General features: G+C 32.3%; 2 protein-coding genes across 3 annotated transcripts; both read left to right on the top strand.

Moving 5' to 3' along the window:
* Nucleotides 1-5,123: 5,123 nt before the first annotated feature.
* LOC140440045 (uncharacterized) lies at nucleotides 5,124-12,086 on the top strand. The gene is made up of 2 exons (XM_072530289.1): nucleotides 5,124-5,260; nucleotides 8,629-12,086. The coding sequence occupies exon 2, from the start codon at nucleotides 8,652-8,654 to the stop codon at nucleotides 10,038-10,040; it is 1,389 nt and encodes a 462-aa protein (XP_072386390.1). The 5' UTR covers nucleotides 5,124-5,260; nucleotides 8,629-8,651; the 3' UTR covers nucleotides 10,041-12,086.
* An 8,165-nt stretch (nucleotides 12,087-20,251) lies between these two features.
* LOC140440046 (uncharacterized) lies at nucleotides 20,252-24,585 on the top strand. Of its 2 annotated transcripts, XM_072530292.1 has the most exons (3): nucleotides 20,486-20,558; nucleotides 20,770-20,880; nucleotides 22,252-24,585. In XM_072530292.1, exon 3 carries the CDS (start codon nucleotides 22,275-22,277, stop codon nucleotides 23,892-23,894), a length of 1,620 nt encoding a protein of 539 aa, XP_072386393.1. In that variant the 5' UTR covers nucleotides 20,486-20,558; nucleotides 20,770-20,880; nucleotides 22,252-22,274; the 3' UTR covers nucleotides 23,895-24,585. The 2 variants fall into 2 exon arrangements, with proteins under 2 accessions (XP_072386392.1, XP_072386393.1); XM_072530291.1 differs by lacking the exon at nucleotides 20,770-20,880 and having other exon boundaries at nucleotides 20,252-20,558.
* Nucleotides 24,586-24,993: the final 408 nt, after the last annotated feature.

The following is a 24,993-nucleotide window of genomic DNA, read 5'->3' on the forward strand; positions in this document are numbered from 1 at the left end:
ATGTAAATTTAGGTGTACCCTCGTATACGAGAAATAAAATAATATTTTTAATATTGCTTTTTATATTTCTTAAAACAAATTGGTATTTCAGGTTTTTGTCAAAAAGGGTCTGAAGCAAGTAGATATTTATTGAATGTTATTTTTAATTCAACAACCATACTAGTGGTTTTTAGTGGTGATTTTATTTTCAAAATGTGTTATATTTTTATTTAATTATCCTTCCTAAATATCTCTAACTCCGACAGATGCTGCAAGGGCGGTGACTTTAGTTCAAGATGGTCGTAGCCAATATTATGCAGCTGAAATGTTGGGTGTTGAAATGTTGGGTCGATCTTTGGTTCAAAGAGCAGTTCGGCGTTTTAGCGACACCGGTAACTTCACAAGAAGACCAGGATCAGGTCGTAGAAGGGTAACATCCGAATGAGGTGATCGATTTCTGGTTTCATCATGTTTGAGAAATCGGCATCTAACTTCAGTTGAACTGGCAAATCGTCTGAGCGAAGTGAGAAATGTGGAGGTAAGCAGATGGACAGTTCGTCGACGACTTGTAGAAGGTAATTTATTATACAGAAGGCCAGCGCTATCTCCAATACTATCCATAGAACATCGCAGAGCTCGCCTTGCTTTTGCAAGAGAAAATGAACACTGGAGTGATGCAGATTGGAGCAATGTATTGTTCTCAGATGAGCCCAGATTTTGTCTAAGGTTACCAGACGGCCGAGAAAAGGTTTGGAGAAGACACGGAGAGAGATATTTTCAATGTAATAGTGAGAAAGAATAAGTTATCGGGCGGGCTCCGTTATGGTTTGGGCTGGTATCAGTTCAGAAGCCCATACTGATTTAGTTATTGTAGATAGAGGTTCTATGACTGCTGCAAGATATATAACAAGTATTTTAGATTAGCATGTGGTACCTTTTGCTCCTTTCATTGGACCTAATTTTATTTTTATGGACGACAACGCGCGTCCTCACCGTGCTAGAATCGTCAACCAATATATAGAGGAGGTGAGAATTGTCCGTATGAACTTGCAGTCCCGATCAGCTTGCAGTCCCGATCTCAATCCCATAGAACATCTATGGGATATGATGGGAACAAGTCTTCGAGTACGAGTACCCCGTCCAAACAACTTGGCTGAACTTACAGCGGCTCTTCAAGAAATATGGGACCAATTGGATCAATTTGATATCCAGAGGTTAATTACCTCAATGTCTAGACGTGTACAGGCTGTTATAAGGGCCCGAGGGGCAAACACTAGATATTGATTTATTATCAATGTTGGGTGCATTTCTCGATGTGGAAGGAGCATTCAATAACAACTACGAAGCAATCACAAGGGCGATTCGTCTAAAAGAAAAAAGCTGCATATGGATATACAGCATGCTGAGGGAACGTGTGATATACACAACGTTACTTGGGGATACAGTGTCATCACAAATATGTGGAAGCTTTATCTTCTCTCTTGTAGAATCGGCTCATTGATGTTTTGATAGCTAGACTCAGCAACGACAATCATCATGTTCTGGGCTATGCGGAAGACCTCTTCATCTTATTATCCTGACTTAACAACTAGACGTGGATCCTAGCCTCCTCAAGAATTTCTCTTCAGTCGTCCCTATCCATCGCCTTCCTCTGCTAAGCATATTTCTCATGTCTTTATCGATTACGCCTTTTTTATGCGTAAAAAATTTTGGTATATCACCAATCAACTAAAAATATTTAATAAATATTTCTTTACAAATTTATAAACATGTACGTATGACGTATGGTATTTATTATACGTCATTGTTGAATCTGTCTACGAAAAATATGGCGGCTGATGAAAAGTCAACCTTAGTAAGTCTACGAACCGTGAGTATAGTGTGTATTCATTGTACCATGAGTATAGACAACTTTATACTGTGCTTGTCATGTGCTTGTACTTTCTTTAACCTAACACCAAAGAATATAGACGTCTATTCTTTGCTAACACTGAACCTAACCCACGGTTCTTAGACTGACTTAATCTAGGAACCGTGAACCTAACCTCCGTTTCCCTTGTCCGATTTTGCTTTTTGGATGTAAACATAAAGCTGCAATTGCTTGTTACATAAATTCATATTTAATATGGAAATGGAACAAGGTCCTAACCTCCTCAAGAATTTCTCTCCAGTCGTCCCTATCCATCGCCTTCCTCTGCCAAGCACGTATTCCCATCCCATATTTCACATGTCTTTATCGATTACGTCATTTTTATGCGTAAAAAATGTTGGTAACCAATCAACTAAAAATATTTATAAATTTATAAACAAGTACATACATTATACGTCATTGTTAAATCTGTCTGTTCATAAAACATGGTGGATGATCAAAAGTCCTTTTTGAAGCATTCAACATAGACATTATAAAAATATGGCAACACTGCCAAACCGAAATATGTTATTCCATGATGTTATTCCATCCATGGTTGACATTTGCGGCTATCTTCAGTTTTTTTTGTACTTATACTTGCTTCTACTTCATAAATCTGCAATAATTGTTTGTTACATAAAACATAAAATCAAATTTAATAATATGGAAATAAAACAAGAAATTATTGAGAAAACTTGTAAATTAGAAATAGATAATGGCACGTATATTATCCCTTTGGATTCCTTCAAAATTGAAATTAAGGAAGAACCCAAGACAGAAACTGCTTACCAAGCATTTGATTATTTAGACTTAACCCTACAATGCGCAATGTAGCTAATCTGATACAAATGTATTCAAACTCACTTGATTTATTTGTGTATACAAATATTTCTCCGCTGCACATTGTAGACGTTCAGGTACACCTTTATGCAGCTCTTCAACAAGAAACTATTTTTATTACCGTTGCGCGTTCGAACTTTTGATGCTTTTGGTGCATTCCACTACCGTTGTCGGCTTATGTTGCATGTGGTGATTCTTTAGTGCAGAATTTTATAATTTGTGATTATTTTCGTTGATTTTTTTCTAAGTTTTTGGACGATTCAAGTGCTATAAGGTTTGTATTTAAAAATCAAAGTCATACATTATTCAAATAATATACTTTTTTCACTGTACATCCCTTTAAAATAGACGTATCAGATCTGATACATTATGCTTGAACGTAAATTTTATTTGCAGCGCCAATTTCATTCAAAATGATGCGGAAGTTCGATATGAAGAAGATTCTCAGTGAGAAAGAATTGGAAGAAATTGCTGAACAGTTTTTCGATAGTGAAGACGACTTAGATGATCCAGATTTTAATGAAGATGACTTAGGTGAGTTGAATGATAATGACTTACATTCTCTACCAATTGAAATGGAAGACGGCACGGTTTTACAAGATGTCGTTAATGATGATATGCGAGTAGAGGAAGAAGAATATGTCGAAAATGATGAAATTCCAGAACTAGTTCCAGAAGTTCCCAAATTTGATAAGGCAGTGTATAAAAATATTTTATGGCGTAAGAAAAATCTAATTCCAAACGAGGATGCCTTTAAATTCAGAGGTAATACGGAGTTACCAAATACCATAAGTGATCTTGAAACACCGTTCTCATTCTTCCAGTATTTTGTTGGCCCGGGTCTATTGTCAAGAATTGTTGATGAAACCAACTATTATGCTTTGGATAAGGATCCAAACAGACCAGCTAATGTAACTGAACATGACATCAAACAATTCATAGGAATATGCATTTATATGTCTATAGTACATATGCCCGACGTGAGAAATTATTGGTCACCTACACTTGGGTTTGATAAAATAAGTAGTGTTATGAGTTACAATAAGTTTGTGAAGATTCGAAGTTACCTGCATTTTAATACAAAATCAGAAATGAAACCAAGAGATCACCCTGAGCATGATAGATTACATAAGTTACGACCCATCATCGATGAGCTGAATGAAAAATTCCAATCTGTTCCATTACAGGAATACCTTTGTGTTGACGAGCAGTTATGTGCAACTAAAGGTAGACATTACATAAAACAGTATCTTCCTGCGAAACCTCATAAATGGGGATACAAACTATTTGTACTTTTCGAAACAGACGGTTTTTCGTATAAGTTTGAGATTTTTACTGGAAACGAAAATAATCCCAAATACAGAAAATCAGAAGTGCCAGATTTGGGATCCAGTGCTAATGTGGTCGTTCGATTATGTAGAAGTGTACCACGTAATTTAAATTATAGAATATATTTTGATAATTACTACACATCAATACCTCTTGTTACTTATCTTGCACAAAATGGAATTCTATCTCTAGGAACAATTCGAAGAGGACGAATTCCCAACTGTAAATTGCCTAGTGATAAGGAGTTGATGAAGAACAATCGAGGCGTTTCCCAAGAATATGTGGCTAATGTTGATGGGGTAGAAATTTCGTCAGTAGTGTGGAAAGACAATAAAATAGTGACGCTTGTATCTTCCTTCACGGGAAAATTACCTCTATCGCAAGTGAAACGCTTTGACAGAAAAGAAAAGAAATCAACTGAAATAGAATGTCCTAATTTAGTGAAAGAGTATAATAGACACATGGGAGGTGTCGATTTACTAGATGGATTGATAGGAAGATATAAAATCAAAATGCGCTCTAGGAAATGGTATTTACGAATTTTTTATCATTTGATTGACATGACCATAATAAATGCCTGGCTGTTATACAGGAAAGTCACAAAAAGTCGCGGAGGCAACCATTTATCTTTGGCAAAATTTTGGGTAGACATTGCATATTGCTTATGTAATCAAGGCTCTTCAAATTCGAATAAAAGAGGACGACCAAGCGATCTTGAGAAGAGTATTCAAGAAAAAAAGAAAAAATCTGTGTCTACTTCTTTTATACCGCCTAAAGATGTTCGTCTAGATGGATTTGACCATTGGCCTGTTTATGATGAAACACGTCAAAGATGTAAAAAACCCAATTGCAAATCGTTTTCGTTCATTAAGTGTTCAAAATGCGGTTTACACTTCTGTTTAAATAAGAACAATAACTGTTTCGTGAGTTTTCATAAGGACTAATTTTTTTTTTTCATATTTACATGATGTAGCAAATCTGATACATGTGAACTTTTTTCTGTATAAACATTTTTATTTGACATAGATTTTTTTTGTTATTTTTTTATTATTTATAGATGAACATTCAGTAAGAAAAAATTTTTTTTGACTCGAAAAAAAAAATTGCGCATTGTAGGGTTAAATGAATTGACTATAAACACTGAAGTAGAAGGTGAAGATAAATTTATACCATTTGAAGAAAAGCAAACAACAAATGAAGGAAGTAAGTAAATATCACTGACGAATAAAATAACATGGTAACAAATTATTGTAGGATGAGGAAGTTTATTTTTAAATTAAAATTTATAGAATACATATACAATAATTACTTAAAATAGATTTTAAAGAATATTTTGTGATACCTAAGAGTAACTTTTACAAGGTATCACAAAAAGGATGATCATAGATTATACCACGATTTTTAAGGATGAAAATAAGTTGATTTGGCCTCACTTATCATCATCATTTTGGCTTTACAACCCTATGTAGGTCCTAGCCTGCTCAAGAATTTCTCTCCAGTTATCCCTCTCCATCACCTTTCTCCGCCAAGCACATATTCCCATATTTCTCATGTCTTCATCGATGTTATCAAGAAACCTTGATCTAGACCTCACTTGCAAAAGTTCACCCAGAAAAAGTTATGAGGTAACTTTTTTACAACATAACATTGGATTAAAAATGAGACATTGAAGGAATGAAATACCTATTATACATTTTTTTTTGTATATTATTAGCATTCTGTGATTTTGGGATATAAATTATTTGATAATTAAGAATTTTTTGAAGAATTTTTTGTTGTTTAACTGGTTTTATGTAGCGGTACTCTATTTTTGTTTATTCAAAAATGCAGTACACATTATTAGGATTTTGAAAAATTGAAACTATCATGTTCTGTTGTTTTGTGGCTACTTGTAAAAATAAAAATGAACAAACTCAAGAAAACATTTTTTATTTATAAGCTTGTTTGTGAGAGAAACAAATTAGAGAGTGGCCAAATTATTAGATGCACTGCAAGATTTCATGTAAAATATTAACTTTTAACTGAGTAACTAACATTGTACCATTTTATTATTTTCAATTGATTTGTTTTTTATTTTTATATTATCCAATCAATTACTAATATATTTGACATAAATAAACAGCATTTATTTAGAAAAGCAACCGTTTATTAAGCATTAAAGAAAAGTGAAATTAATGCTAGTAAAAGTCAGTATTTAGTTGAGCAACCTCCAGCCACTATCAATGCTTTAATTCTGAATGGCATGCTATCAATGCAAGACTACTGTTTCCTGCATTTAAAGATGATGATGCCACACATAAATAATCTTTTCTAGGAGCTGGTTTTTGTTGGTAATCACATCTTCAGCCACTTCTCTTTTCATCAGCTCACACACATTTTCAGTTGGGTTCATATTAGGGCTATTACCCAACCAATTCAACAGGTAGATATTTTTTCTGCCAAAAAAGCTAACAGACCGAGCAGTGTGACAGGGAGCTCCATCTTGCATGAAAGTGAAGGGTTCCCCATTTGTAATACTTCTTTGTACTGATCTTGCCTCATTATTCCTTTGAAGACATTGGTGGGATGTTTAACTGTCAGGATCACACAATCAGGATGAAACTTTTCTTCATGATGACTACAGATACTGAACTTTATTCTGCAAAATTTCGAATGTGGTAAAATAGGAAAAATATATAAATTTCCATATTTATTTGCTTTATATAACTATAAATAATAATGTATCAATTTTTGATTAAATGGCTGTATCTTACTCATTTCCAGAAGTCCATATCTTTGTCTTGCCATTGTTTCGCCTATTTCCGGCATTTTTCTTTAATTGCAGCTGTTAATTTGGGCTTCCTGGCTGGGTAACAGGCTTTTAAATCTAATTCTTTCAATTTTCTTTGAAAAGTGTACTCAGAAACATTTACGCTAGCATCCCGGAGTTGTCATTTTATTACCTTTGTGGCTATCAAATCTGTTTTCTAGACAAATTTTCTTCAAATGTCTCTCTGACTGTGGAGTGAAAATTGGTTTTCTACCCCGCATCTTTTCTTTCTTTTCGGGCTTAATTCCTCCCTTGACTCAATTTTCTTTTTTTCTTTTTTTTTTCTGCGTCATACACTAGCTTCAGAAACCTCCAATCTTCTTGATATTTCTCGGTTTATATATATATACAATGCAAAAGTCTAAGCATATTTTAATAATTTGACAATACCAATGACAGAAATTGCATGACCATATAAATTTGCTTGTACTATAATTGTTGATACAGACATTTCTTATCAAAAAAAATTGTAAAACTGATAGCAATACGTGTTTTAGAATGTTTTTTATAAGGGACAAAAAAATCTACATTTTTATATTTTGTTTATTTTTAATTTTATTCACTTTATACCATTCTTGCTTAATAGATAAGTTAAAGATATTGACTTTTTGCCATGCAACGACAACATTTAACGTTGGACTGGATGAATAGAGCCGTGGGCCTCCTTCAAGGTGGTATGAGACAAACTCAAGTTGCTGACCAGCTGGGTGTCTCCCAAACTGTCGTAAGTCGTTTGTGGAGTTGGTTTAGAGACACTGGGAGTCCAGCCGAGCAACATCCAGGACGTGGTCACTCTACAACCGTCGCTCAAGACCGATATTTAATTTTAAATGCCAGAAGGCAGCCAACAATCATAGCACCGCCAATCTTCGTTGTCGGCGACCACTGAGATGTCCACCTCTATCTAGAGGCAAACGCGCTGCAAGATTAACCTGGTGTCAAGAGTTTCAGAATTGGACTGACAATGATTGGGCCAAAGTTTTGTTTAGTGACGAGTCTTGATATAGATTTCAACCAGATTCTCGTCGGACAAGAGTTTGGAGACGACCCGGAAATGGAGAACGATTATGACATCTTGCTGCTGCTATTGAAGAAAAATTTTACTTTATGCATGATAACGCTCGACCACATGTTGCGCATATTGTAACAAACTGGTTGGATAACGAGGGTATTGATGTATTGCCGTGGCCAGCACAATCACCGGACTTGAATCCCATTGAGCATGTATGGGACATGCTCCAACGAAGAATTACTCCACATATGGGCAATATCTACAATGAGTTTCAATTAAAAGAGCTTCTGAGAGAACAATGGACACAACTACCTCAAGCAGACATTAACAATGTGATTCGGAGCATGAACAGTAGATGTAGAGCTGTGATAAACCAATGTGGTGGCCATACTTTATTTTAAGTTTATATTTCGTATTTTTGACATTTTATGGTGGTATGTGAAACATGGGTGATTTGCAATATATTTTTTTGCTCCAATTTTCTGTTTTTTTTTTTGAAATTTAGGTTTTTGACATATTAAAATTTTGTATTACTTTTTTTAAGTTGATTACAGATAAACAAAATACGTCTATAAAATTATCCCTAGACTTTTGCATTGTGTATATATAAACACACACACACACATATATATATATATATATATATATATATATATATATATATATATATATATATATATATTCTATTCCTTTACTTTTGCAATAATTTTTCTGTTTCAGTAAAATGTTTATAGTTGGTTTATATTTCAGGTTGTCCTCAGGAGGAGAACAAAATGAAAATTATGGAAAAGTTACTTTCATCTCATAAAGGAAAATATACAGCTCAACATGCTGAAGGAAAAATATTAAATAAAAATATGAAAGTTGGGACTGGCCAAAGACCTTACAAATGTGAAATTTGTTTCAAACAGTTTTCTCAAACACAACACTTAAAACAACACTTGTTGGTACATAATGGAGAAAAATCTTACAAGTGTAAAATTTGTTTTAAGCAGCTTACTGCTAAAAGGCATTTGAAAAGACATTTGACTAATCATATTCGTGAGAAACTTTACAAGTGTGAAACTTGTTTAAAGCAATTTATTACTAAAAGTAAATTAAATATACATTTGAGAGTACACACTGGAGAAAAACTGTACAAATGTGAAATTTGTTTAAAGCAGTTTATCACTGCAAATATTTTGAAAATTCATTTGAGAGTACACACTGGAGAAAAACCATACAAGTGTGAAATTTGTTTAAAGCAGTACACTAGTTCAAGTGTTTTGAAAAGACATTTGATAACACATACTGAAAAAAAACATAAGTGTGAAATTTGTTTTAAACAGTTTAGTGAAGCTGGTAGTTTGAAAACACATTTGAGAGTTCACACCGGAGAAAAACCATACAACTGTGAAATTTGTTTTAAACAGTTTAGTGTAGCTGGTAATTTGAAAACACATTTAAAAGTTCACACTGGAGAAAAACCATACAAGTGTCAAATTTGTTTAAAGCAGTACACTAGTTCAAGTGTTTTGAAAAGACATTTGATAACACATACTGAAAAAAAACATAAGTGTGAAATTTGTTTTAAACTGTTTAGTGAAGCTGGTAGTTTGAAAACACATTTGAGAGTTCACACCGGAGAAAAACCATACAACTGTGAAATTTGTTTTAAACAGTTTAGTGTAGCTGGTAATTTGAAAACACATTTGAGAGTTCATACTGGAGAAAAACTGTATAAGTGTGAAACTTGTTTAAAGCAATTTATTACTAAAAGTAAATTAAATGTACATTTAAGAGTACACACTGGAGAAAACCTGTACAAATGTGAAATTTGTTTAAAGCGGTTTATTAATATAAGTGTTTTGAAAATTCATTTGAGAATACACACTGGAGAAAAACCATACAAGTGTGAAATTTGTTTAAAGAAGTACACTAGTTCAAGTGTTTTGAAAAGACATTTGATAATACATACTGGAAAAAAACATAAATGTGAAATTTGTTTTAAACAGTTTAGTGAAGCTGGTAGTTTGAAAACACATTTGAGAGTTCATACTGGAGAAAAACCGTACAAGTGTGAAATTTGTTTTAAACAATTTAGTCAAGCAAGTAGTTTTAAAAAACATTTGAGAGTGCACACTGGAGAAAAACCGTACAAATGTGAAATTTATCTAAAATAGTTTACTAGATCAAGTAATTTAAAAATACATTTGAGTGTACACACTTGAAAAAACTGTACATACCTTAAACTTTTATTTTTTGATAAATCTCCCCGTTTTGATTCTCCCCGTATTTCAAGATTACAGCTTACAGTCCGTACAAAATACATCTGTGTTAAAAACTGCATATTACGAGAGGGGCCATCTGCAAAATGACATAGATGCGTATTTGAGATAAGCGACGCATCTACAAAATCAGAGTCGAATTTTATCTTCGAACCAGCACATATGTGTATGTGTGTGGGTTAAGAGTACCTGAGGCACTTGGTATCGCACTTGCGGCCGAGAGAGTCGTAAAATGCAGTAAGGGTGGTGCATTATCAACTTTGTGGTTCCTGTGTATGTCGCTGAAGACGTCGTTTGCGATAGCGGTGGTGCTATCATTTCATGGGGTAAAGTACACCTTATACTATTTGTTGCCAAAATTAAATTGATGCATATCGAGTACTGTTTACTGGTATATGCATATTGTTAAGAAATTCATCTTGTGTGCTGAACTAGCTATTTCGCATTTGTGTCGTGATTTAAACTTTTAAAATAACATTTTACGTATATATAAACATTCATTTTAGCGTGTTTATTGTATAGTTTAATTGTATATTTTATTTTACTATGAATTGATTTGTGTAACTATGCTTATTACTTATAATATTGTTTGGTTTGTTTACCTTTATATATACACAAAAGTATTCTATTGCATTGACTTTGGTATTGCCTGTGGTATCATATTCTAGCATATTCCTAGTATGATTTCATCCGGAGACAAGTGGTTTGTGTGATATATAGATATCCATCTTATCATATTTAGTTCCAAACAGCTGTGTTTTTTTTACGTTAATTCATTCATTCATTCTCATTTGTTTGAGATATGGCAAGGTCTCAATAAGACTGGATAGAATTCTTCCCTTAACACGTTAAGCGCCACCATGTTAAAAAGAAACACAGTTCCGGGGGACACTCGGTAAAAATCATAAATATGTATTAAAAATGCCCCACTTAACTGTGTCTTTTATAATTTATATGTTATAATGTTATTTTTCTCATAAAAACATTCTTCTTCTTCTTCTTCCTACTTTATAAATAGGCTTAATGCCTGTTTTACTTCGGTTTTTAGCCTCAATTGACGTTGTCTGACCATCTTTTCCTCGGTCGTCTCAATGATCTTCCATTTGGCGATTTGTCTCTTGCTATTCGTACTATTCTATTTTCTGTCATTCTTTCGATATGTTGATTCCATTCCACTTTTCTTCTTTTGGTCCACGCGTTTATTTCCTCTATACCACATTTCGCTCGTATTTTCTCCCTTCTTACTCTGTCTCTTAGAGTTTGGTTTGTTATTTTTCGTAAGACTTTCATTTCTGTTGTTTCCAGTAGTCTTTGTGTTTTCGCCGTATCTGCTCTTGTTTCCGCTGTGTACGTCATTATCGGTCTTATTGTTGATTTATATATCCTGGTTTTCGTTTCCGTTGTGAGGTATTTGTTTCTCCAGATGGTGTTGTTGACACATCCTGCTCTGTTTGCCATGTTCACTAGTAGCACTGCGTATTACAATGATATATGCAAGGCCAGAATCGCTCGTTGTCGAAGAGTGTTGGGCGGGGTTTTTTTAAACATATAGAAACTATATCGTATCTTAAATCCAAGCACAATTAGATAATATGAAATTATAATTTATTGTACGCCACCCCTGGTTTATCATCGAAGGGGACGAGCAAAGAAAAAATTAAGATTTATCGAAGGTTTACAAGAAAACTATACTTTATTATTTCTTAGTAATGAACAAAAAGAAAACATTAAAATTTATGTCATCCCAAAAGGATACCAAAATACCATTTTATGTTTATATTATCATAAACAAAAAAGCTTTGTATCGTATTAAATTAAGAATTAGTTATAAAGAAAATGAATATATATATTAACCCCAAATTTCGAAATTTGTTTACATTGAAAATAATATAGTTATTTATCAACTAGGAATAATAGAGAAATTAAACCTTTAAATAAAATTAAAACACTTCACTATATTTTCATTATTTGAGTTCATAATTATTTCTCGTTTTCTTGATAGAAGATATAATAAAAATTGGTACAACCTGAATCTGCTCTGTTTCTTTTCTTATTTAATCAGTCAACCAAATGAAATCATTGATTCGGCTCCATCCTATATCAATCCACCACCATCCTAGATAAGAGGGGGGTTAGGTATTCCATAAAAAGATAGCGCTACTGGGCCAGGATCTGGAATAACTCCATACCAGTATTATCTTGAGACATGTATTAGAAATATATCAGCATTATAGCCTCTCCAATAAGGGTCTAAAAATAAATATCTATCTGAAATATGGACAAGAAAAGGATTTCCTAGCTCACCTCTAAATGAGACCCACGGCGGAAACACGTCTTAACGGTTGGACGTTCTTAAGAGAAAAGAGGGAGACGCTATTCTTGCGCTCTCTGAATTTGGGCGTGAGTGACAAGTTGATGAATGGGCTCATCTACCGGATATATTTGGGAATTACAGAAGAATCCTTGAGTCGGCTACAGGTACTTGACAGATAGATGGGGTTAGTAGTTTTATTTAAAAAAAAATAATCGAAATTTATAATGATTTTCTTTTAAATCTTTTGAAACGGTTACACACTTGTTTTCGTACTTCTTCCACTTTTCCGTAGCTTGACAGTTTTATTGACTTTATTGTAAGGTAAGGGACATTTATCAATTTTTGGATGTTTAGTTTCCGTCAAGATATAAGAAATTTTGCCTGACGCTGGTTGAAACACCCTACCGATTTAGTATTATAATAACAAACAACAGACCCTCCATGAGCGGATTCGCTAATATTAACAAAAAAGTTCAAGTACATATAATATTTTAATAGGGTTGGAATAATAAATATAAAATTAAATATATCATATATTCAATACGTATTTATTTAATACGTAGGTGTGTTATTATGTACAATGAAATAGAAATGACCAAATTAAAGAAATTAAGGAAAATAATGTTAATAACAGTGAATGATTAAAAGAGTGGTAGCAAAAATCAGAATTAAAAAAGATAACGTAATAAAATAAAATTTGAAGTTTAGATGGAAAAAAATAATTACAAATTACAACTCTATGTCACTATCACTGTCATCTTCAGTAGAATCGCCATCAGCTAATGTTATAATTATTGGTTTAATATGCGAGGTTAATGTTCTGTAATTATCTTCCGTTTTTAGTGTTGAGGAAATCTTTTTTTTTCTTCTACAACATGTGATACCAATTGGCTACTAAATTTGGGACAGCAGTTGTTGTTTGGCCGTAAACTTTCCTTAAGTTGGCTCCAGATTAATTCAATAGGGTTGAACACAGAGCTTATATTCAACAATGCACTTTTTGCCTTTTCCATGCGACATTTAATCTCTTGGATGTTGTCCCACGACTCAACAAATCAATATCGAAAAGTTTAAAAAATTAAACTAAAAATCTTACATAGTACAAATATAACAAGAACCAAATTCAACAATACCAATATACATATTACAAAATAAGAGATCTTTTTAACTTAGTTAAAGTTATATTGAAAATATCAAAACCGAAAACCTTTAATAGCCCCATGTATCTATCCAATGGGTTTGTATACCATAGGTTGTTCTATGGAAAGGGTTATTGAAAACATTTAGGTAATGTAGAGCTTGATGGGGAACATTAAAGTTAATCTGGTTTAACAGGTTTGGACAATCAATAAATCCATGTATGATCTCATATGTAAATATAGCTCCTGACATATCACGACGGTTCTGGAGTGAGAGTAGAGATAATTGTTGTTCAATACGATACGGGAATAATCATGATTTTCAATAATAGTGTCAACATAATAAGCACAACATCTCAAAAATGTATGCAGGACTTTTTATTGTTTAGTTTAGATCCCTTTATTGAAATAGAGTTTATATGGTAACAGAAAGTAAGCTTCTCATAAAAAATTACACATAAATCCCGTATAGAAGAAACATAATTTAGTGGCTGATTATTAATAGTATTACTTGTTTTAATTCTTTTGACTTTACAAGAAAAACTCATAAAACATCTTTTTTACATTTAAGTGGAGTTTTTTCGGATTGCACCAATTTTGTAATCTAAGTCATCTTGCAACAAGGCTTGATCTTTTAAGTTATCTACAACTTTCCAAATTTTCAAGTCATCTGCCAACATTAGACATTTGCTATTTAGGAAACAGGAAGCGATGTCGTTAACGAAGATATTAAAAAGAAGTGGAAAAGTGTGGCCTCCTTGAGGAACTCCAGATGTTACTGAGATACTGTCAGATAGATGACAACCTACCTTGACCCTTTGATTTCTACCAGATGTAGAGTTTTAATTCATTCAACAAACCTGACATGAAAGACTACATTAATTAATTTGCCCAAAACTATTTGGATATCTACACGATCAAATGCCTTGAAAAAATCTGTGTATATTGCATCTACCTGCTTACGGTCTTCCATTTGAGATAATATATCTGATTGATAGCAAACGAAGTTTGTTGCAGTGAATTTTTTCTATGAAAACCATGGTATGATTGAAATATTAAGCCTTTACATAACCAAGAAAGTTACTTTGCTATCGAAGAGCTTAGAGATTGCAGATTGTATACAAATGCTACGATAATTTTCAATGTTGTCTTTCTGATCATTTTTAAATATAGGAACAACATAACTTTCTTTCCATGAACAAAGAAATATAGAGGTTTCCAGAGATCTATTAAACAATATAACAACGGGTACAGACACACTTTTTTAATAAAAAATTGGCACTCCATCTGGGCCAGCAGTAAGCTTATTGGGCAGCTCATTTATGCCATTAAAAATATCAGTTATGGTAATCTTAGAAGGACAAATATGTGTACTAAAGTTGCTATTTAACGGATGGATAGGTATGTAAATGTTGTTATTTGGTGAATACACAGTTTGGAAGAAGTTCCTAAATAAATTAGCTATGTCTTGACCATTTGTTGCAGATTGGACTTGATAAAATAAGGAGTAGGTAGGTTATGACTGGATCGCTTATCGTTGATGTACTTCCAAAATGATTTTGGTTAATTTTTTAGGCTAGATCTTTGATATAGTTGCTAAAGCAACTTTCAGACAGTTGTTTACATTCAGCTCTTAGGTTGGAAAATCTAATATAGTCATGGGAACTCATATAGGGCTTGAATATGCTTTCAAAACGGGAAAAGTTTTTAGAAAAATAAAGCAGCAAAATTTTGTTTTGTTCACCTAACCTCTATTCTATATTGGGCCATTGGGCGATATTTTGCAACATTTTGTAAAAATGATATGTTGTGATTTAGATTCATTGATCTTTATGCGTCATCTCTGTCTACTTTTCAATGTCCCTAATATGCCTTTAAAGAGATTCTGTAGCTGTTGCAGGATTATTATCTCTGACTAATATAGCAGTGTTGTCTGCGAATGTTGTAGTCGTTACATTTTCATTTGTTGGTACATACCTCGTGCATAAATATCAAATATAATATAGGATACAGAACACTACCTTGATTTGAATAACCTTTATTTGCTGTATGTGCAGTAACTAAATACTTATGAGTGACACTGTCTGTATCTAATTTTTTCACACAATACAGATACATACAGAAAATATATTTGTTTTTATTTTGACGTACACAGTTATCATTATAAAATATATTTTGTTTTCGTTTATTTTCTGAAACCGTTTTCAAATACTGATAAACACAAGTAGCGATTTCATTCGAGCCTCTTTTTAAAAGTCCCTCGTGCCATTAGTAACAATAACCTTCTTTTTGAAATAGGTCAAATGTGGTAAAATTTATAACATTCAATCGAGATTTATATTAAAATTTGGCAACTTCACCTTGAGCTACAATCCTGACAGCTTGAAGATCGTAACAACAAGCCACGAGATCGATCTTCCACCTCTTTGTCCGATTGCTTACTTTCTCTAGACAATTTAACTACCTTTTGATGAGTTTAATGTCCTAAAATTATATCTTCCTGTTTCCTTGCACTATTATTAAAAGATTCACATGTAGAGCATTGGTCCTTCTTTGGTTTATGGAATGCTATATTGAATTTTGTATTGAAAATTCTTTCATATATTGATTTTTTAAAATAATCTTGTTTTTCTTCAAATACATTTTTCTTTGTACAGCCTATACATCATTGCTAAATTCAGTGACCCATCCAGGTATTCTTTTTGTGTTCTCGATCTACAGTAATGTGACTCAATGCGAGGGAACGAATTTATGTGCTGCATAATATATTCAGTTTTGTTTATTTGGTTGTCGTGTTTTCCCCTTCTTTCTTCCTCCACACATCCGGTTTTGGTTGTTTTAGCAACAATTGTTGCCACAGCATTGTTTGAAATATCAAGCGTAGCAGTAAAAAACTTTTTACAGACCCTAATTTTTTTGTCACTTAATAGGAAATGGTAAGCCTGATTAATTGAAAGTTTACGGTTACTATCTTTATTGCTAGGTGAAATAGGAGTCATAAATTTTGATATGTAATGTTCCTGGCGAGTCTTGTTCCCTAACTCATAAAATTTTCTTAGCAGTGATTCCCTGTAATCTTCATTTATTTTTTCTTGACATTTACTTATATAGGTAAACAGTTATCGCAAGGCGGTTTTAGTTTTTTTGGCTTCGTGCAAACTGCCCAGTCTTGACAAATAGCTGTGCCCTGTTGCAATCTTATGTTTCTTTACATTTCTCTTCAGAAGGTGCCTTCAATTCATCGATTATAAGCGGATATTTATTTTCACGAACAACATTTTTTAGTACAAAATAAATCTTACTTGATCTTTCGTCAGGTAAATTGTAATCAGAATCATCATCTGTATTATCCACAATTAAAACCATGAAAATACTAGGCTGTCTTCTGCAGTAAATTCCGCTGTGGATTGGCAAGCTGTTCCAGCAAGGCCGAACTCTTTCTTCCCTTTCTACATCACCTGAAAACCAAAATTATTATATCTGTATAAAATGTTTGCTTACCTATTTCTTAATTGAACTTTGAAAATTAAAGGCAGATATCGAACACAGTTTTATTAATTAAATCTTGCCCAAGTACTTTCGCTCCCTAGAACATCTTCAGGGTCATTTCGTCAATTTTGTGCTATCCAACAATTGCAGAATGTCATACACATAAAATTAAACATAAAGTTGAACATAACACTACACTAAACAAGGACAAACAGTTTAAAATTATTTAAAAAGTCGAAGCTACATTATGGTCGGCAACAGAAGAGAGAATGGACCAATATTTCTTAATTCGCTCACCATACATAGCCGATGAGCAAACCATTCACAAACACGCTACTTTTGAAGATTGGTTATTTATCGGATAAACATTATTAATGATTATCACGTACCTTTTGATTCATTTTTGTTATCCTTCAACAGGGTTACTATAAATTTTCCTCTTCCGTTCATTCTACGAAACTACTTTTCACAGCTAGAGCTTTTTACTAGAAACAGATTACTAATACGTGACTAAATGCAAATAAACCTGTTTCTACAAGTCTATTACGATGTGGCATTGGCAAGTTATCCCAGTGTCACTGTGACATCGAAAATTATTTGAAGTCACGATTTCGTTCAACACTGAGGTATCTCACTGTTGTTGTTTTCACTGTGAAGGGATACAGTGGTTTAATCATTGCAGAACAAAATTTTGTGTAGTTATACATGTATCCGTGTTACCAGTATAGAGTGCAAGCAATTCTATGTAAATAGTGTACTTTCAAAAAATTAAATTTGGGACTTTAATTTAATTTTGGGACACTGTTGCTTTGAGGTGTCGATATATTGATAGCAGATAAAAACAGTTAGTAACGACCCTAGAATGTTACAAGATGTGAATATTGACTCCAACCAAATCCTAGTAGTAAAAATAGAGTGAAATTTAAGGACAATAAAATAAGAAGGATATGCACAGGCAATGAAATTTCTATTAATATTTTAATATAGAATCCACAAATAGCAGGAACTATATACGTACGCAACATAAATACCAGGCGTAACGTTCAAAAAAGAGCGAGGTTGTTCTTTGCTTTCAAATATGGTACCAGATGTATTAGTAGTATAAAAAATTTATTTCAAGTTGGAAATTTGTCAGGTTACGTATCAAGAATTACGTCTTTATAATGTAACTTTTTAGTTATATTCATTTAAAATTTTCAGAGATATTAAAATGTTTCCTTAAGTTGTTGGAACAGTATTTTATTTGTAAAATATCATGATAAAATGTTTATTATAGTTATTGAAATTAAATATTTTTAGTACATATGCGCTTTATTTTATGTAATTACAAAATAAAACTATCATTGATCATTATGCGAATGTGAAATTTTGAATATTTTTCAACATGGGGAATTTGTTTTATTTTCTTTACAAAATCAATTCTAGTTGAAATGTTGTTTCCTAACGGAGGTTAGATATCATTCTGATTTTGATATTATCCACTTCTATTCTAAACAGTTATATTAAACTGGATTGGAACCACTCCCTTAAATACTGCATTATTTCTCGTATTTTTACTTGTATTAGTACAAGTCATATTTCGCGAATTAGATGCGAGAAGCCCAAAATAGAATTTGTCCAGTGGACAAATATAGGTTAATTGATTAGACCAAAATATAGAACACGATGGACAGCAGTGAGTGGCGACAACGAGTAAGGAACAGCGATCCCTGAAAAGGGAAAAGCTGAGGAGGAAGAGGATGGGACCAAAATAAGAATAAAATTAGAAAATAGGAAAAATTACCAACTAGAAACTCGAAAAGACTTGAAAGGAACAAAACAAAGTTGGAATTAGAAGAGAGATAGAAATAATATTATATAAGATAATAAGAAATTCTAATAAAACAAAACAATGAAAATATGTGGAGTAGTCAATATAATTCAATGAAATAAAAAAAGTACGATATTGTAAAATTAATAAGTATGTTCAAATAGTAGTTAAAAGAAAGAAAGAGACGTGGAAACAAAAAATGAACACGATATTATATTAACTCTTTGCCCCCTAAGAGAGCAAAAAGGATGTTGGGAAGAATTTGCAAGATAATTTAGTCAAGGTTATTGCAAAAATAATAGAAAATCCTAGAATAAAATAAAATATTTGAAGGGAAAATGAAAAGAACTATGAGGATTAAAAGACCAAATAATAACAATATGACAGAAACAATGAAAATAAATTTAAACTAAGTAATGGGGGATATAAAAGCGAGAGAGACGACAAAATCTCACCAACAAACGAAAATGATGAAATAAATACAGAAGAATTTAGAGAAGCTTTAGTGAATTGAAAATTGTAAAAGCAGGTGGAGCGGATCACATGGCACCAGAAATATTGAAATACATAGGAAAAGAAGGAGAATCATGGTTGCTCAACTATGAGTCTCTATAGAAACAGCACTGTACCATCTCTTACAGAGGGTGGAGTATGTTCTGGAAAACCAAGCGGTGATGTTGGGTGAATTTCTCTATAAGGAAGGAGCATTCAACAACACCTACGAAGCAATGACAAGGGTGATTCGTCTAAAAGAAATAGTCGAAAAAGCTGCATATGGATACACAGCATGCTGAGGAAACGTGTGATATACACAACGTTACTGGGGGATACAGTGTCAGCAAAGACATGTGGGAGTTTTGTCTTCTCTCTTGTAGAATCGGGTCATTAATGCTTTGCAGACTTAGCAACGAAAGGGATTATGTTCTGAGCTATGCGGAAGACCTCTTCATCTTATCATTCTGGCTTAACAACCCGGCGTGGGTCCTAGCCTCCTCAAGAATTTCTCTCCAGTCGTCCCCTATCCATCGCCTTCCTCTGTCAAGCACGTACCCCCTTATTTCTCATGTCTTTATCGATTACGACTTTTTTATGAGTAAAAAATTTTAGTATATAACCAATCAACTAAAAAATATTTCTTTATAACCAAACCAAATGATAAACAAGTACATATGACGTATGATATTTATTATAAGTCATTGTTAAATCTGTCTACCAAAAACATGGCGACTGATGAAAAGTTATTTTTGAAGCATACAACATATACATTACAAAAACATGGCAACACTACCAAACCGAATATTGTTTTTCCATGGTTGACATTTGCGGCTATCTTCAGTTTATACTTGTCTCATTAATTAATCTGATTTTGCTTTTTGGATGTAAACACAAAACTGCAATTGTTTGTTAATAAAATCTCAAATTTAATAATATGGAAATAAAACAAGAAGTTAGTGAGAAAACTTGTAAAATAGAAATAGATAATGACACTTGTGTTGGTCCTTTGGATGTCTTCAAAATTGAAATTAAGGAAGAACCCAAGACAGAAACTGCTTACCAAGAATTTGATTATTTAGACTTAAATGAAATCACTGTAAACACTGAAGTAGAAAGTAAAGATAAATTTGTACTATTTGAAGAAAAGCAAACAACAATTGAAGAATGTAAGTAAATACACTGATTAATACAGTAACAACAAATTAATATTGTATGTTGAGGAAGTTTGTTTTTCAATGAAAGGTTAAAGAATACCAATACATATACAATAATTACTTATAGTAGATTTTAAATGTTTAATGAATAGAGATTGGATATGCTGTTTATGTTATACATGGTATCACAAAAAGAAGTCATAGATTATACCATGATTTTTAGGTATGGAAATAAGGCGATTTAGCTTTTACCTACAGCCAAAAGTCCAGTAAAGTAAAATTAAATCATTTGCTTTTCAAGTGATTGGAATTAAATTTTAAAGCCACTGTTGAGGTATACTCATCATCACTTAATTACTTATCAGTCTTCATTTAAGGTTTTACCTTTATGCTTATACTGTTTCATATTTGAGTGTTTGAACCATTATTATTGTGAAATATTTTAATTGAGTTTTGATATTCTGTGTTTATAATTTGGGATTCTTATTTTTATTGCTAAAAAACATAGTAAGATATAAATTTAATACATTTTCATGTATACAAATATCATATTTCAGACATTGTGGAAAATTTTAGAATTAGTTAAAGTTCCTGATTCAAAATTAGAATATTGAATTCAACAGATGTTTAACATGAAGTGTATTAATAATACAAACTGATCCAACATAATAAAACAAAGGTTGGAATATTTATGGTTGAAATTTTATTGTTATTTATAGAATAGTATTTATAAATGGAATATCTTCTGTGTCAACTTCCTCTCTATCAATAACATCCATTTGCTAACCATAACTATGAAAACAGCCTGTAGCATAAATTCGTTAAGTTATTAAAACTTATGCTATATCAAGCCGATGTTACCTAAAACAAAAAGATTTTTACTGTTACTATACATATAAAAAAAATTGACTAAATATGTTTCAGTGAAAGAAAGGTAATGTATACTTGTTGAAGATTTGTATGTCGTAAAGCAGGACCCACCTATTGTATGAATTGTCTCACTGTATTTTTATGGAAACGAAATCTTAACAAAAATTCATTATCATCAAATTCTTCCATATAATTTTCTCGCTCTCATATATAGGTTCGGCCGTTATTTAAAAAGTATGTTATTCTTTCATTATCATCAACATGTTCCTCAAATTCGTTAAGGTCTATTTTGTCGATATAAAATGTAGATTTTGCCAAAAATAAATTAAAATAATAGTTCAAACACTGACACGCAAAACAAAACGAAAATATAATAATTTATTTTATAAATTTAAGGTTAAAATGTCTTGATTCTCTGTAAACGGCTGTTAATTATACTACTTTTAACTGGTTTAAAGTTAACTGGCTAACAAAATTGGTCTAATCGGGGTTTAATCAGAACTAAAAGTATCGGCCCTAAGGAACATTTTACAGATGATAAACTCACCTTCAAAAATACTTTGCGCTGATATTATAGAATCTCCAATGTTTTAGCTCACAACTTTAACACAACCAGGGACAAAATAACTTCACTGCAACGAGGGTAGGCAAATATGTTATAGGCAACCAACATTTCATCATTTCATTTATATCGTGCCAGAACAGGACAATACACGAATTTTAAAGCGACCAGTATTCCCCCCACTGTACCCTATGTATACTACTATTATATTCCTTTATTTCTGCAATATTTTTTCTGTTCCAGTAAAATGTTTATAGTTGGTTTGTATTTTAGGTTGCCCTCAGGAGGAAAACAAAATGAAACTTATGGAAATGTTACTTTCGTCTCATAAAGAAACATATACTTGTCAACATGCTGAAGGAAAATTATTAAATAAAAATATGAAAGTTTGGACTGGACAGAGACCTTCCAAATGTGAAATTTGTTTTAAACAGTTTAGTGATGCAAGTGGTTTGAAAAAACATTTGAAGGTGCACACTGGAGAAAAACTGTATAAGTGTGAAATTTGTTTAAAGCATTTTATTAATATGCATGATTTGAAAGTACATTTGAGAATACACACTGGAGAAAAACCATACAAGTGTGAAATTTGTTTTAAGCAGTTTTCCCGAACAAGATATTTGAATAAACATTTGAAGTGGCATGCTGGAGAAAAGCCTCATAAGTGTGAAACTTGTTTAAAACAGTTTATTACTACAAGCGATTTAAAAAGACATTTGAGAATACACACTGGAGAAAAACTTCACAAGTGTGAAATTTGTTTTAAACAGTTTAGTGTAGCAAGCAGTTTGAAAACACATTTGAGAGTGCACACTGGAGAAAAACCATATAAGTGTGAAATTTGTTTAAAACAGTTTAATACTACAAGTTATTTAAAAAAACATTTGAGAATACATACTGGAGAAAAACTTCACAAGTGTGAAATTTGTTTTAAACAATTTAGTCAAGCAGGTAATTTGAAAACACATTTGAGAACACACACTGTAGAAAAACCATTCAAATGTGAAATTTGTTTTAAGCAGTACACTAGGCCAAGTCTTTTGAAAAGCCATTTGATGCGGCATGCTGGAGAAAAGCTGTATAAGTGTGAAACCTGTTTAAAGCAGTTTATTACTACATGTGATTTAAAAAGACATTTGAGAATACATACTGGAGAAAAACTTCACAAGTGTGAAATTTGTTTTAAACAATTTAGTCAAGCAGGTAGTTTGAAAACACATTTGAGAGTGCACACTGGGGAAAAACCATACAACTGTGAAATTTGTTTAAAGCAGTTTATTAATATGAGTTCTTTGAAAATTCATCTGAGAATACACACTGGAGAAAAACCATACAAGTGTGAAATTTGTTTAAAGCAGTGTATTACTGCAACTGTTTTAAAAAGACATTTAAGAACACATACTGGAGAAAAACTTCACAGGTGTGAAATTTGTTTTAAACAGTTTCGTGAAGCAGGTAGTTTGAAAAAACATTTGAAAGTGCACACTGGAGAAAACCCATACAACTGTGAAATTTGTTTAAAGCAGTTTATTAATATGAGTGCTTTGAAAATTCATTTGAGAATACACACTGGAGAAAAACCATACAAGTGTGAAATTTGTTTTAAACAATTTAGTGAAGCAGGTGGTTTAAAAAAACATTTAATGGTGCACACTGGAGAAAAGCCCCATAAGTGTGAAACTTGTTTAAAACAGTTTATTACTACAAGTGATTTAAAAAAACATTTGAGAATACATACTGGAGAAAAACTTCACAAGTGTAAACTTTGTTTTAAACAGTTTAGTCAAGCAAGTAATTTGAAAACACATTTGAGAAGACACACTGGAGAAAAATCATTCAAATGTGAAATTTGTTTTAAACAGTTTAGTGAAGCAAGTAGTTTGAAAAAACATTTGAGAGTGCACACTGGAGAATAACCATATAAGTGTGAAAGTTGTTTAAAGTAGTGTGTTAATATAAGTGCTCTAAAAATACATTTATGAACATGCACTGGAGAAAAACACATACTGTAGAAAACCTTCACGAGTGTGAAACTTGTTTAAAGCCGCTTATTACTCCAAGTGATTTAAGAGTACACACTGGAGAAAAACCATGCAAGTGTGTAATTTGTTTAAAGCAGTGTATTACTACAAGTGATTTGAAAAGACATTTGGGAACATATACTGGAGAAAAACCCTACAAGTGTGAAATTTGTTCAAAACAGTTTAGTGATGCAAGTAATTTGAGAGCAGTTTATTACTGAAAGTGATTAAAAAGAAACACGAGAGCATGAGCTGGGGGAAAATTTCACAAGTTTGAAATTTGTTTAAAACAGTTTATTACTAAAAGTAATTTGAAAACATGTGAGAGTGCACACTGAACATTTATCAGGTCAAGTAAATATGGATGTTGGTGTGGTATTATATAAATTAGAATTTACTCTTCGCAGTGTTTGTGGCAGATGAATTCTAGAATTTTCAATCTCATAAGCAGTCATAGTAGCAGTTGTAATATTATGTAATATAATATAAATTTAAAATAATGATAAATATATAAACTATTGTAAATTGGTTTATTTTAAAATAAATAATAGTTTTTTTAATTTTGTCTATATGGTGAATAATATATATACATATAATATGTATATATAAATAGATTTTTTTTTCAAAATTAATAATTGAACACTGATGTAAAGATCACTTTTTGCACATGATTTTATCTTAGATATTTTTTAGTAGATCGATATAGTGTTTCAGTAAATTAGTAAATTGAAGTTGAAATCAGTAGACCTGGTGTTACCAGGTATTATTTTATTTTATATTTAATTCCCACTTAACGTGTGTGTATGTCTTCTGTGTATGGACGTAAACTAATACGGTCCTGTACGCACCGTACCTATGAGACTTAAGGGAGGCGAAGCTATTTCGGACTACACGCATCTCAGTCTTGTATCGATCAGCGCGATAAACACTCCAGTTTTTTGTATAAAATCAAGCACGCAACTTTAAGAAGACTCTGCCCTCCTGAGTTTCCCAG

This window comes from Diabrotica undecimpunctata, chromosome 4 (assembly GCF_040954645.1).
Source record: "Diabrotica undecimpunctata isolate CICGRU chromosome 4, icDiaUnde3, whole genome shotgun sequence".
In the NCBI taxonomy this organism is placed as follows: Eukaryota; Metazoa; Arthropoda; class Insecta; order Coleoptera; family Chrysomelidae; genus Diabrotica; species Diabrotica undecimpunctata.